Raw genomic sequence first — 15,968 nt, forward strand, 5'->3', positions numbered from 1 at the left:
AAAGGAGGAAACCAGCCCAGAGAGAAGCGTTTTTTCTCTCAAGGTCGCAGAGCTGGTTAAGAAGAAAGCTGACTCCTACCTTCCAGTCTTGTGTCCATTTCATCCATTTCCAACGGAAAGTCTCCTGCTGCTTTTAGAAGATCTTGGCCGGTTTAAAAGGGCAGATTCTGAACTTGTGTGCAGTGATTTCAGGAATGTGGGCTCTTCTGGTTTGTTTTGTGTGTGGATGGCACAGCAGAGAGGAAATAAAACAGTCTGCTGCCTCGCACGGAGGGTCTTCTAGTAGCCAGGTGACCTTGAGTGGATAAGCCACCCTCATCTGTAGACGGGGTCATGATGGTTTTAAACATTCTTTAGTCCTCCTGTAAGAGGTGGCGTTGAATTCCCCTCACCCTGAGTGTGGTCTGTACTTAGTCACTGGCTTCTAATGAATAGAATGTGGGGGAAATGATGGCGGTTGAATTCCGAAGCTGGATCAGAAAAGGCACGCGCCCTCCGCCTGGCTCTCTCTCTCTGATCACTCTAGGGGAAGCCGGCTTTCACGCCGTCAAGATGCACAAGTAGCCTGCTAGAGAGGCCCACGTGGAGAAGAATTGCAGTTTCCTGTCAGCAACCCGAACTAACCTGCCAGGATTGTGAGACATCTTAACGGTGCATCTGCCAGCCCCAGCCATGCCTTCAGACGACAGCTACCCCAGCTCACATCTCAACAACTTCCCGAGAGACCTGGAGCCGGAACCTCCCAGCTAAGCCACTCCCAATTCCTGACCCTCAGATACTGGGTGAGACATTAAATACTTGTTTGAAGCTACTACGTTTGGGGCTAATTTGCTGCACAGAATAGATGATTAATACAGAGATACTTCAAAATGCACAAAAACAGAACTGCTTACTTCATAGGTTTGTGGCAGGATTCCTACACTAACAGTTCTGGAGTGCTTTAGTTAGACTCTAGCCAAAGGAACTGCATATTAGATATAAAGAAGTGATTGCATATTATTAATGTTATCAGATTGCAACATATTTCATGTTCAATTACCTACAGTGCTCTTTCTGGAGCATTGCTTTGCTCATCTGCTTATCCCCACTGCACACTTAAAAAAGGTCGCTGTTAAGATATAAAAGTATACGTAGGATTTAAATGTCTTGACTCAGTTACTAACCACCGCGAGCACGTTTTCAAATTGGAAAAGCAAGATCCATTTAAACTCTGCCTTCTTCGCAAAAGGCTCTTTGTTTACTTCTTGGTATTGCATTTTACCGGCAGGCCAAGCCCCTCTCTGATTGAAGAGTCCATTCACTTTATCTGTCTCGGTAGCCCCACAAGCCTTACTGTTCAGAACAGACACGGCAGACTTCGCACCAAAAAAGCAAACCGTATTTTTAACCAGAAAATCTTTAATAAAATGAATTTTTATTCATGAAAATTCCACCAAGCATAAATTCCCTGTCTAAAAGTAATGGGCCCTTTGTATTTCCCTTAAATAAATAAATAGCTTCTTTCCTCAAGAACTGACTTCTGAGCATGCTCTTAAATTCAGGGCTAGTTTGTTTTCTTCCAGGAAATAAAAAATAAGCATGTGTGTACAGATCCTAAGTCAGCCCTTCTAGAAATGTATAATATGGGAAAGCCAAGATGGTTTCTTTCTAACAGTCATAACTAGAGGTGTACAGTACCTGGAAAAGACATGAAAAAAGGCAGAGGGTGTGAGGCTGAGAGAAAGTGAAATTATATTTTTCAAACATTCTTTACTGATCTAACACACAAATATCTGTAATTTATTTACTCCTGTAACCTTGTTTGATATATTTAGAGACATGAAGTTTTCCTTTATTTAAATGATGGAGAAAATACATTTTGTTTCATTATTTCTTTTCCAAACTGGGAATGGAAATGCAAAAAGCTCCCTAATGGAGTGGGGGGAGTGTTTAGCCATTTCCATTTCCACATTGGACACAGCTAGACACCTAGTGTGTGGTTGTACTTTGTTCCCTCTGCCTTCTTCTGTCCTCATCTCCAACTCAGAATTACCACGCCAACCAGGGCAAATGCTCCCTACATGCCTAGCTGAATAAGAACACTTATAATGAATCAATCACACTCGTAATGAATCAATATCATTAATTGAGTGACCATAGCAGAGGATCAGTCTAGCTATCGTGGGGACGGGACTGAAAATCTTTATTCTTCAGAAGTTGCAGGAAGTGGACGGTAGCTTGTGATTGGCTGTGAGGCTGGCTCCAGTCCCTCTGGGTGACAGCATCCTGCAGGCAGCACCTTCTGCCAGCCTGGTGAGCCCCCTCCCCAGCCACAGTTCTCTTATTTGAATGTGGGTACGGTTGGCGCAAGAGAGAAGCCTCAGGAATTAAACAGAAAGTCACCATTCTCATTAAAAAATATCCAGGGCTGGGACTTCCCAGGTGGCGCAGTGGTTAAGATTCCACGCTCCCAACGCAGGGGCCCGGGTTCAATCCCTGGTCAGGGAACTAGATCCCACGTGCATGCCACAACTAAGAGTTCGCATGCCACAACTAAGGAGCCCGCCTGCCACAACTAAGACCCTGTGCAGCCAAATAAATAAAAAAATAATAATAATAAAAAAATCCAGGCCTGCTCTCCCACGTACCTTAAAGCTATTGAAATACTGTTCGTCATTCTGTCATCATTATTCTTATACACGTGGGTAAATATTTTACTAAACGGCTTCACTGCTTGGCAGTGACAGAGCCCTTTGCCTCCTAGCTCTGGCCGTCACCCAGCACTGCCTGGGAGGGTAGGAGGGCAGTGGGCTCCTTGAACACTCAGTGGTGTTAATGAAGTAGCAGCTCTCTCCACATGGAAACCATTTTCTCCTCCAGCCTCTTGGGCTTAATCTTCATTTCTTCTTTTTTTAATCAGTTACCAACTTAGTCTTAATGAAGGGTGCGGGGGCAGCCCCCAAAGAACAGCTATGTCTTTTAACTCCACCTGGAAATGGGTGACACGGTGCCACCTTCACCTTCCCTTCCACCTGTGTCTCCACTTGGAAACTTGCTCTAGCCCCTCCACGAGCTGCCTTGCCAAACAGAAATTCTAAATGTCATAGGTGGAAATATGCAGGGCCCCTCCAACCCGGCTGGCTCACATGCTCTACAGGTTACGTCAGAGAACACCAGGCATTCTCATTGTCATTTCCATCACCAAGCCTCATGGCCCCATCAGCTTTCCAATTTGCCAGCCACACATTCATAGCCCAGGCCCACAAACCCACCCATTAATTTGGACCAACGTTGGGTCCACTTCTTCAAAATTCTTAGCTTTTTACCATTACACAGTATTGGAAGTGGCCAAAGTACCAATAAGTAACGTGGCTGTAGTGTCATCCCATCCCATCCTTGAGTCTTCAGGAGGCCACCGGGACGAGATCTATTTCTGTGGCAGAAATTCCAAGTTTGGAGGACCGTGGGTATGACGCCCTCTTCTGGTAGATGCGAGGAACGCCTGCTTGCACCCCTGCGTCCCGGTTCCCTCTGCTGGCTGAGGAAAAAGCAGCTGTCTCTCCCTTCTGGGCCCAGATTCCAAAGTTCAAGGCCCTGCACTCAAATTCTGAGACCCAAGTCCCACAAACCGAGACGTTTCCTGAAGTGGAAACCAAGACTTACCACAATAGCCCACACTGCGATTTCTACAATTACCAATCGGCTAATTCCAAGTGGCTGAAAAACTAATGAAGGGACAGGGAGGAAGCATTGTCATCTCTGAAGGGGGCATTCAAGCAGGTTGAAATCAGAGCTATGTAACCAAACACAATACTGACACACATACAGAGACAGAGGGAAGAAAAAAGATGAGATAAGATAAAAGATTAGACGTGAGGACAGTAGAGGACAGGCCGCAGAGCTGAGTTAGACACTCACGCTAAGAAGAATACTGCTTGGAGAGGGCAGAAGAAATAAAAGCATGGCTGTGCCCATGGGTGGGAGGAACAAGAGGCTCTGCGTATAAACACCGAGCGTCAGAACAAGATGAAGAAGGGACTATGATCTCAGAGGAGAAGGGACGCGCATAAGCATTATCTGAAGCGAGTCTGAAAATGAATTTCATCACCATCCTCTTGCTTTTGCGGATTCCGGAGATTCCCTCAACAGTGGCTGGACACGCCCCCAAGACCCCGGCACCTACTCAGCAGATCCCACACGAGAAAGAAAGGCAACACCTGGTTTTGTATCTTCTAGTTTGGGTCGTAGATAATCCTGTGCATTCCAAAATTCAGTTGCCCAAGTGGCTGTCGGGGAGGCCTGGCTTGACAGAAGACGTTCATAAAGAAGACCCGGGGGGTTAGCTGATCGCCAGCTTGATGCAAACCTACAGCGCAAGGAGGCTGTTGAGAACCCTAATGCAATCTTCGGCTCTATTAATAGAATAGCAGAGTGTGAGGAGGGAAGCAATAATCCCAGCGCGTGCTGCCGGGTCAGGCCACATGCAGTTTTATGCTCAGTCCTGCAGGCTGTCTTTTAAAAGAGACACTGGCAAATTCAAGCCTGTTCAGAAGGGCATGAAAAAGATCGGACACCGGTATCTAGACAGCATCGAGATTAGCTCGACAGTCCTTGTACGATTGGCAATATCAGAACGATGATTGTGCCGAAGATACGGAATCTCAGTAGCTAACACCAGGAAGCATGTTTTCAATGTTTACTTAAATTCCCTGATATTTGGGGGGTCCCCTCTCAATATAATGGGGATAAGACTCCACCCAGTCTACCTGCAAGTGTAGTTTGAAGGATAGAGTCTGCCCAGTTGGGCTGGTGTGTCCTGAGCATCTACCTACTGCCAGCTCTGTGCCAGGCCCCCGGGGCATCGAGAGGAGCTTGAAGTCTAGTTGACAGAGAGGCCCATAAACAGGTACTTTGCATAGAATGTGACTGATGGTGAAAGACACATGCATTGATTTGAAAGGAGATGCAGTTTATTTCTTATGGGGAAAGAGTGATAAGAGAGAAACATAGAGTCTGTGGCATATGTATTTGCAGTCGCTGGCAGTCAGGGAGGAAAGGCCATTAGTAGAAAAATTAGAACCAGGCAAGTTCAGAGTCAGGAAAGACAACCGAAGGATCTCAACCGTGTCAGAGGCCGTCAAGAAGTCCAGGAGGAGGGGGAGGAAAGCGCCAGACCACTCCCTAGATGTGGAGATGAGGGGTTCACCCTTAGTGGTCAAGAGACACATTCCAGGAAAATGCTGGAGACGGAGACAGACTTCATTTAGGGAGTTTGAGGAAGGTTGCATTTATCGGACACCTATTACATGCCTAGAGTTATGGAAGTTCAAAAAGCATTTGGAGTTCACTTCAGTGCTGGTTGGTGAGTTAAGACTAACACCTATAGGTCCTTTAGGGAATAGTGGAAGATTATTGTATGAATTGCTCAACTGGGTGAGACCGACAGATGGGGGTTTAAGTTGTTGGGCGTCAGCCTGTTGGTTGACCTAGGGTGACGTTCCTTACGCTGATGGTGACAGAAGCAAAAAGCTCCGAAGATGGTCAGCGGGATCCTTGCCTTCCTCTTCTCCTTGCCTTCCTCTTCTCCTTGCCTTCCTCTTCTCCTTACCTTCCTCTTCTCCTTGCCTCTTGGCAAGTTTCCTTTCCCAGAAGTGTTCAGAAACACGATTCTTGTCCTGATATCCCTTGGGTTTGCTTCCTTTTTGGTATTCACCGGTGAAATTAATATTACTCTTTACCCTGTACACATTCTCAATCCAAGGCGTGTTTTTTTCATCAGTGGGTTTGTGTTTGGTTGATTAGTTATTCATGTATAATGTAAGATGACAAGAGCTGTGATACACAGAAATGATTGTGGTGAGTGCAGGCATACAAGCTCTGTGCTTGGCTTCTTTCCCTCTTTTTTTTTTTTTTTTTTTTTTGGTGGGTGTGGGTGGGTAGGCAGGTTAGTAAGGCATTTGGATTACTTGCAGATGGTTGAAATTCTCCTCTTACCAAACTGGTGACTGAAGCAAAGTAGAGGGAATTAAAATAAATGGCGTTTGCTGCACATCCCCTCAGCCTCCTTGAGCAGGACCTCTGCATCTGTCCTGCGCAATCGCTCGAGTCACTTGACTTCTCTAGACTTAAGTTTCTCCATCTGTTTCACATCCAATGTATCTTTTGTATGTTGGCTTCCTTCATAGGTTACATTTTTGCAAAGGGAATCCAAGTTATAGGCCAGCTCTTCCTCTGACTTGCCCCACGGGACTTCCCAGGACATGTTCCCTCACAGTAGCCAGAGAGGTCATTGCAAATCAGATCGCTCCAACGGCTTCTCACTTGTACTCAACCCTTTTGGTGTAGCCTAAAAAGCCCTGAATGATCTGATCTTGGCCTGCTTTTCCAGCCTATATCATGCCACTATCTCTCAAACAAAATGAATAATTTCCCTCCTCGGGCCTTTTTTTTTTTTTTTTTTTTTTTGCAGTATGCGGGCCTCTCTGTTGTGGCCTCTCCCGTTGGATTCTAAGAGAGAAGAAGCAGAAACACCAAAATCTAAAATATTCTCCACCTATTCCCAAATAATTTTCTAGCGCCTTATCCTATGTTATCTATTTTCTCACTCTCTGAAATTATTGTGGTAATTTGTGTTTCCTTGCTAATTGCCTGCTCTCTCCCAGCATCTATAAGGATATAAAACCCGTGAGATTAGAAACCTTGCTTATGTTCGTTGCATGTGCCAAGCACTAAGGAAGCACCCAGTAAACCTTCGATGAAGAAGTGAATTTTAAATGTTTAGAAATAAAGAGAAAGAAACAATTAAGATGGACACAAAATGCAATGAAACGTACAAACACACACATGTACACCAAAAAAGTCAGGCTGCAGAGGACTTTTCAGGAAGAGAACTACAACCTGAAGGGTAGAGAGCCCACCACACAGTAAGCCAGGCACGAATGAGATCCTATTGGCAGCCGCTCTGCCTCCTGCTGTTCAGAACTTTCAGAGTTGGACAGGGAAGGGGGTGACTCAGGCACAGCGACCCAGGATGCATAGGAACCTGCAAGTGACCAGGATCAGTACACAGCTAGAACTTAAGGGGAAGAGGTTGTGCCCAGATGTCACGGGTCACCTGTGGGGTGACGTCAGTAACGCTTCCTTGAAGTTCTCTGCCTGGTGTGGGAGGGCTTTGCTTGCTTTACCTGAGCCTAATCCTGCAGAGGAGAATGATCTTGGCTCAGCCCAATTCAAATCAGCACCTACTGTGTGAAAAACACTGTGCTACATGCAGTGGATGATGGAGCGGTGAAAGGACTGGGACATGCGCCCAGGGTGAGAACAGCCAGCGGGTGGATCAGGCAGGTACGAGGATGGCTCCTAAACGGGACGGAGGGGCTCAGTGGCAGGGGAAGAAAGCCAGCAGCCCCGAAGTTACAGACAAGGGAGAAGTCGAAAGGTTTTCCAGAAGGGCCAGTGCAGGAGATGCCTGGCAAGGAGGGCCCTCCAGAGTCAGGGAAGCCAGGGCACATTTGGAGACCTGTAGACGCTCCCTTAGGTTGGAGGAGGGTAGGACCTGCAGGTAAGTGCAGGAAGAACAATTTACTACCAAAAGTTGCCATAACCAATCCCTGAAGCCAATGGCTGGAGTCTTGGGCTGAGAGCAAAGGAGACGTCGTTTTCCAAATGGAAGATGGGAGACAGTTTTACTAGAAGCTTTACTAGAAGGGGAGTGCATGCTGTGCAGGCAAACCCACAAGAGGCACTGCAGTGATGAAATGTAAGTCCAAAACGGTGTCTGGGGTGTGTTGTGATTTGAACAAAATAATAAGTGACCATTGGGAGGTGTGTTTATGGGGGGCGGGGAGTAGAGGGTAATTATAAAAGCAGCAGAAGGATTTTTTATTTCGATCTGGACAACCTGATTCTGAAATTAATGTGGAGTACACCCACGTTCATAGCAGCATTATTTACAATAGCCAAAAGGTGAAAGCAACACAGTGTCCATCCACAGATGAATGGATAAACTAAATGTGGTCCATATATACAGTGGAAAAGTATACACTTATAACAAAGAATGCTACAATGAGGATGAACCTTGAGGACATTATGCTAAATGAAGTAAGCCAGACACAAAAGGACAAATACTATATGATTCTATTTATAGGAGGTACTGAGAATAGTCCAATTTATAGAGAAAGTAAAATGGTGTTTGCCAGGGTCTGGGGGGAGGGGAAAACAGAAGTTATCATTTAATGGGTATTGAGTTTCAGTTTGAGATGATTAAAAATAAATTCTGGATGAGTGGATAAAGAAGATGTGGTATATATACACAATGGAATATTACTCAGCCATAAAAAAGGATAAAATAATGCCATTTGCAGCAACAGGGATGGACCTAGAGATTATCATATTAAGTGAAGTAAGTCAGAGAAAGACAAATACCATAATCACCTAAATGTGGAATCTCAAAAAATGATACAGGAGAATTCCCTGGTGGTCCAGTGGCTAGGACTCTGCACTTCCACTACAGGGGACATGGGTTCAATCCCCGGTCAGGGAAATAAGATCCCACGAGCTATGTGGGATACACGAAAAAATACACACCAAAAAAAGGTTAAAAAAAAACTTATAAAAAAATAAAAAAGGATACAAATGAACTTATTTACAAAACAGAAATAGACTCACAGACATAGAAAACAAACGTATGGTTACGAAAGAACCATAATTTCTTTGGGAGGAGGGATAAATTAGGAATTTGGGATTAAAACATATACACACTTATATATCAAATAGATAACAACAAAGGACCTACTGTATAGCACAGGGAACTATACTCAATATCTTAGAATAACCTAAAGTGGAAAAGAATCTACAAAAGAATATATATGTATGTATAACTGAATCACTTTGCTGTACACCTGAAACTAACACAACAATGTAAATCAACTATATTTCAATTTGAATTTCAATTAAAAATTTTTTTTAAAGTCCTGTAAATGGATAGTGGTGATGGTAGTATAATAATGTGAATGCACTTAATGTCACTGAATTGTACGCTTCGAAAGGATTAAATGGTAATGTTTATGCAATGTATATTTTACCATAATTTTTTAATTTAATGTGAAGAAATAAGTCAGGAATATCCAGGGTAGTACTGAGGAAGAAAAGTAATGAGGAGATGAAACCCTACCAGATATTAACACCAGTTATAAAACCTCAAGAGCTAAAAGTGTGGTGTTGGCACTTGAGTACACAGACAATGAAACAGAAAGTCCAAAAATAGACTGAAATAATTCAAGACTTGTGTGTGTGGGAAAGGTGGCATCTGGAAACAGCGGGGAAACAGAGCTGAGACTGACTGGAGCCATCAGGAACAAGTGAAGTTGGGTCCTTACCTTGTACTTATAGAAGGAAGACCTCTGATCAGAGAGGAGACTCAAATCTGAACCATGATACCACACAAATACTAGAAGGAACCAGGGGAGAATTCGTTTTTAACCTCAGAGGGTGAGCATGTACCCGCTGTGACTTGGAGTCAGTCCTTTAGCCTTCCCATGCCTATCTCATGGGGTTGTTGTGAGCACTGTGGGAGTTAATACCTGAAAAGTGGTTAGAAAAACGTCTGGTACCCACAGCAGATTCAGTCGGTGACCACCACCACCACAACCACAACCATGACCATCTCCACCACCATCACCACCACCACCATCATCACCACCACCACCATCAGCATCTTCACCACCATGACCATCCCCACCACCATCCCCACCACCACCATCCCCACCACCACCACCATCATCACCATCATCACCATCACCACCACCATTACCATCTCCACCACCATCACCATCCCCACCACCATCGCCACCACCACCACCATCGCCACCACCATGACCATATCCACCACCATCAACCACCACCACCACGACCATCCCCACCACCATCAACACCACCACCATCACCATCATCACCATCACCATCACCATCAAAAAGAATGAGGATGTTTTATAAATTGATACGGAAAAAGTATCCAGATGTATTATCAAGTGGGAAAAAAAGCCCAGGTGCAGAGGGGTGTGTGCACAATACACTATTCCTGGTTTTAAAAAGAGGGCAGTAGAAGAACATACACATGCACGTGTATACCTAAATACTTGTTGTAAGTGTATAATTACACACACATATCTACATATATTTGTAGGTGTATATTTACACACACACATACACAATAAACATCTTTGATCAGGCCACTGCATTGCAAAACTCCAGGGGGCACTATTCCATTGTGTTCCTTGTCAGTAGCATCCTAAGAGCTCTATATAAATGGCGTCCCTTGGAGTTGTGTACCACAATGGTCCTGGTCACTTAACTGCACATGGTAACATGTCTCTGGGAGAACACAAAGTACCAAATAACACTGGCTACCTGTGGGGAAGGACACAGATGGCTTGGAACAGAGGTGTGAAGGAGAATTTTCACAATACAGCATTTGTGTCTTTTCAGTCTGGAACCACGTGCATCTGTTATGGAAACTCCTTCTCCCGAAAATAGATAAATAAAAGGAGTGGTGAAAATAAATAAATGCACACATACATAAAAATAACAATACATGTTAGAGAATTTGGGAAATACAGAAAAGTATGAAGGAGAGAATTACAATTAAGCATGATTTTTCTGGTTGTCTCTGTGTCTGTCTGGAGTGCTTTGAAAGACAGCTTCATGTAAGGCAGGAGGGCCCCAAGGCCATCTCCTGCTCCACAACCTGGTTTTTAAATAAAGTTTTATTGGAACATAGCCACACACATTCGGTTATTTAGCATCGATGGCTGCTCTCCTGCAACACGTAGTTATTGAGTAATTTTGAGTAGCTTTCTCGTTCAATCTGTAAATCTAGTTCAATCTATAAGTGCCCTGGCATAATTCCACTAAAATGCACAGTGAAGAAGTAAGATGATAGCGCAGAGTTAAAATGAACATATTAGGGCTTCCCTGGTGGCGCAGTGGTTGAGAGTCCGCCTGCCGATGCAGGGGACACGGGTTCGTGCCCCGGTCCGGGAAGATCCCACATGCCGTGGAGCGGCTGGGCCCGTGAGCCATGGCCACTGAGCCTACACGCCCGGAGCCTGTGCTCCGCAACGGGAGAGGCCACAGCAGTGAGAGGCCCGCATACCGCAAAAAAAAAAAAAAAAAAAAAGAATATATTCGTTCGGATTTAGAACTTAAAAAAACAAGCAGCAGAGATGTTCCCCACTATTAAATAATATTAGGATAAGTGATAACAACTGGACTTGTTTGCGTACAATGAGAAACAGGAATATAATCTGAATTGAAGTACAAATAATGTGCCAAGACAAATTAAAGATTATCAAAGTGGAGAAAATGAAAAAGAAAATATTCTTAGAAATGAGCTACGCCTCAATAAGGAGTGTAATGTTAAAATAATTCCCAATGTTATGATACAGGGTAAGATACAAGAATTGTGAGCAAAAACACACCTCTTATGTTAAAATCTCACCAGACATTCAGTCTCTCAATGAGCAGGGGGGAAATAAGTCATATGAGACACAGGACAATTATACTTTGGGCAGGACTGTCCTGTGCATTGTAGGAGTCTAGCATCCCTGGCTCCCCACTAAATGCCGATAATGACCCCATTCATAATGATAACCAAAACAACTCCTTCAGCTTTTTTAGACTCCCCTGAAGGGCAGTACCACCCTCCTTGAGAACCACAGATACATGTGAAAGCAATTTGAAAAGTTAAAAACACTTTTCAAATATATAGTATGATTAATCTATAAAACTGCAGTGGATTTTCAGTGAATACTGTATATCTACACTATTTAAATGAAGACTATTGAGTTATAAAACATGAGTGTTTTCTTTTTCTTTATGAAACTGATTTCCATTCCTGGAAAAACAGCAAGTGAGTCAATATACTTACTGAAAACAACTAAAAATTTGGGATTTTCTTAACAGCATCAATGAACGAGCAGAAAAGTTAAGAAGTCTTAGTCCAGGGATCGAGTGAAGTGGAGCTCAGAGGTGTAAGTAGAGCCCAGCACTCCAAGGGCATTTGCTGAACCTGGTGAACTTGAACTTTGGTATTCATGGCCTCATAAGACTTTGAAAAAGCAGCCAAAGCCCCAGGGCTATTAAAGGTGGGGAGTCTAATAAGACATTTTCCAGCATGAACATGGGACATCTGAAAAGCTATGCGTGGAGTATAAGGGTGAATTTAGAAACACCTTACAGACACTTCTGGAGACTGCAAGGAAAATCTGTCTCAAACTTTGCACTGGAGAGGATAAGATGTGTGTGTGTGTGTAGACACATGTGCCAGGAACCTCTATAAAACATTCAAACCTTAAGCAGTCCATGACACAGTTTATAGCAAAAGATCCACACTCTCTGGGTGGTCTGAATACCCTAAGTGGAGGATATAACTGGAGTCATCCCAGGAACTAGTAATGCCTCCAGCACCTGGCAGAACAAAAGTGAATCCTCTATAGAGGAAGCCAAGTTTATCCCAGACCTCAAAGTATTCCCACATATAAAATGTCAAGGAAAATGATCAGATTACAGTTCAAATACACATGTACACACACAGAGAAAGATGATGAGTAAATGACTACATGATACAAAAGCATGGAGTGACTAAGTGGGAGGGAGGAAGAGAGGGAGGAGGGAAGGAAGGAAGGGTGAAAGGAAGGAAGGGAGGAAGGAAGGAAGGAAACCGTGGAATAAGACACCAAGAACTAAGAGCAAGAAGCAGCAGATGGATGGAAGAGACCTGCAAAAACTTCAGATCCTGGAATAATAAGATGAAGACTATAAAATAACCATGTTTATTTAACATGTTTAATAAAAATAAAATACACACATGAAAATATACAAGAAAAAGACACTATTAAAAAATGATCAAGCAGTTTTGAAAAAGAACTTCTGGGGAAAAGAGAACTCCATGGACAGATTTACTAGAATAATCATATGTGACAAGAATGAGTACACTGAAAGACTGACTTGAAAAAACATTCCCATAATACAGCATAGAAAGACAAAGTGAAAATACGAAAGAGGAAAAAAAGACATGGAGGATAAATAAAGAATTTTAACAAACATCTAATTAAAGTTCCAAAAGGAAAAGAGAAAGAAGATGGGGCAGAGGCAATATCTGAAGACATAAGGGTTGCAATTTTTCAGGACTGATTAAATACATCAACCCATGGAATCAAGAAATCCAAGGGATTCAAAGAAGGCATATATATATAGTTCACCACAGTGAAATTGCAGAACCCCAAAGACAAAGAGAATATCTTAAGAGCAGTGAGAGAGAAAAGACATTATTTTATTTTTAAAGAAGTGACAGATAACTTACAACTCAGGAACAATAGCATTCAAAAGACAATGTATGGGGCTTCCCTGGTGGCGCAGTGGTTGGGAGTCCACCTGCCGGCTCAGGGGACATGGGTTCTTGCCCCGGTCCGGGAGGATCCCACATGCCGCGGAGCGGCTGGGCCCGTGAGACATGGCTACTGAGCCTGCGCGTCCGGAGCTTGTGCTCCGCAACAGGAGAGGCCACAACAGTGAGAGGTCCATGTACAGGAAAAAAAAAAAAAAAAGACAATGTATGATATCTTCAATGTGCTAAGAGAAAAATGATTGTCATTTTCAATTCTATATCAATAATTAAAGGGAAAAAGTCACTTTCAGACAAACAAAACTGAGAAAATTTGGTACCAACAAAACTTCACTTCTGGCAGAAGAAAAATTAGTCCTGATGGAAGGTGTAAGGAGAAGCAAGAGGGAATAAACCACACAAAAAGTGAAAAATAGGTGAAATATTGAGTGTATAAAGCAACAATAGATGTATTGGAGTTTCAAAAGAAAAGTTGATAGGCTAAAATGCACAGCAATAATAGCATCTAAATCAGGAAGATATATAATGGAAATTGTAAGATTTTTACATTTTTCAGAAGAGTAAAATTATTGAGTAACTTTGATAAGTTATTTGCTGCTATTTCTAGAGAAACCACTTACAGGATACAAACAGAGTTCTGAAACCGGTGAAAGAAAAAAATAAAAAAGAACAAAACTATAAATCAATCTAAAAGAGGGCAAGAAAGGATAAAATGATAAATGGAACTTGTGGGAAAAAGAAATAAAACATTATAGCTATAAACCTGAAAATATTAGTAATTATGACAAATATAAATGAGCTAAATGCTCCACCTAAAATACAAAGCTTGTCAGAATGTATTTTTTTATCTGATTATGTGCTACTCATAAGAAACATATCTTATGCAAACATATTTTATAGAGAGATTGAAAGTGAAAACGATGAGTGTACTGGGTTTTAACTATCTTGATATTAAGCAAAATAGACTTAAGACAAAAAGTATTGCTAGAAACAAAGAGGTTCACTTTGACATGTTAAGCAATTCAATTGAACAGGAAGACATGTTGATGTTAAATTTATACACTCAATAACTTTCCAAATTTATTAGGCAAAAACTGACAATTACCAAGAGAAATAAACAAATCAGCAATCGTAATGGACACTTAACCCCCCTTTTCCAGTAACTGCTAGAGCAAACAGTAAAAATACATCCATAAGGTTATGGAAGATTTGAACAACACATTTAATACAACTGACCTAGTGGACATTATGTGAGTTCAGGAAACAGATGTCAAGATGGGACTAGATGTGCCAGAGGTTTTTTGGGGAAACTGCCTGTGAAGGATAAAGAGAAGGAAGCAGGAGGAGGCAGGGAGAGCCTTCTGACCACAATGCCATTCTGAAAGGAATGAGAAGGAAGGAGAAATGAGTAGGAAGAGTCTCAGTTTACAGTGCGGTTCTTCAAATGGTTTGGCCAGACTGATGGGGTGGCCTTTAGCCAAAGTTGCCCATTTAAAGGAGTCTCACACCCCACAGGAATGGACCTGCACTAATACCCTGTCATTGGCTGGGAACAACCCAGGGAAGAGTGGTCTCAGCACAAATGTGTTGGTGGATCCTGAGTAGTAGCAATAGGGCCCCAGCCAACTGTGCTGTCTGCAGCAGGAGAACTGAATTGCACATGTTCATGACACCATAGACATATTTAGAACATCATGCCCCAAACTACAAAAACACGTTATTTTCAATATTTACAAAAATTGACTATGTACTGGGTCATAAAGCAAATCTCAATACATTTCTTAAGGATTGAAATCATGCAGACTACATTCTCTGACAATAAAAAAAGTTAATAGAAGACCCTTCCCAATATACCTAAAAATTCAGAATTACCTATTCAAATAACCAGGGGATCAAAGAAGAAAGCATAGTGAAAATTGGAAAATATTAAGACTTGAACTATAATGAAAATACGTAACAAAAATTTTGGGATAGCGCTAAACAATGCTGAGAGAAATGTATGATCTAAAATATTGTTTGAAAAAAACTAGAAAAACTGAACATTAATGAGCTAAGCATTCATTTTATGAAGTTAGAAAAAGATCTGCAAAATAGACTCAAGAAGGGTAAGAAAAGAAATAATCGATAGTCAAGGAAATAATTAATGCAATAGAAAATAAACACAATAGAGAAGATTAACAAAGCCGAAGTTCTGTCCTCTGAAAAGACTAATAAAAGTGACAAACCTCTGGTAACACTGAATGAGAAATAAAGAGAGAAAGCATAAACAATATCAGGAATGAAACAGCAATATAAATGCAGAGACTACAGACCTTGAAACAAAATAATAAGAGGATGTTGTTGAAAATTTTTAAGCCATTAAATTTGAAAACATATATGAGACAGACACATTCTCAGGAAAATCTAACTTACTCAAGAAATAGAAACCCTGAAGAGTCATATAACTATGAAAGAAATTGAATGTATGAATTAAAACTTTCTACATATTAATCTCCAGGTCCTGATGGCATCACTAGCAAGTTCCAGATATTCAAAGAATAAACAATTATAATCTTATACAAGCTATTTCAAAGAATTTAAAAAGAGC

At 42.1% G+C, this 15,968-nt stretch overlaps 1 protein-coding gene across 4 annotated transcripts in view; it reads left to right on the top strand.

Annotated features, from left to right (window-relative positions):
- LOC117202104 (sterile alpha motif domain-containing protein 1-like) overlaps window positions 1-15,968 on the top strand; it is an 80,610-nt gene that overhangs the window by 8,453 nt on the left and 56,189 nt on the right. For 2 of the 4 annotated variants that reach the window (XR_004484289.2, XM_033431752.2), the window contains exon 3: window positions 527-1,512. The exons of 1 other annotated variant lie outside the window; for it this stretch is intronic. Coding sequence is in view for 2 of the 3 variants with exons in the window: in XM_033431752.2 (XP_033287643.1) it covers window positions 527-572 (46 nt within the window). In the remaining variant the exon portion in view is untranslated. One more of the 4 variants, XM_049701564.1, reaches the window with a different exon arrangement.

The sequence above is a fragment of the Orcinus orca genome, chromosome 19 (assembly GCF_937001465.1).
Source record: "Orcinus orca chromosome 19, mOrcOrc1.1, whole genome shotgun sequence".
Lineage (NCBI taxonomy): Eukaryota > Metazoa > Chordata > Mammalia > Artiodactyla > Delphinidae > Orcinus > Orcinus orca.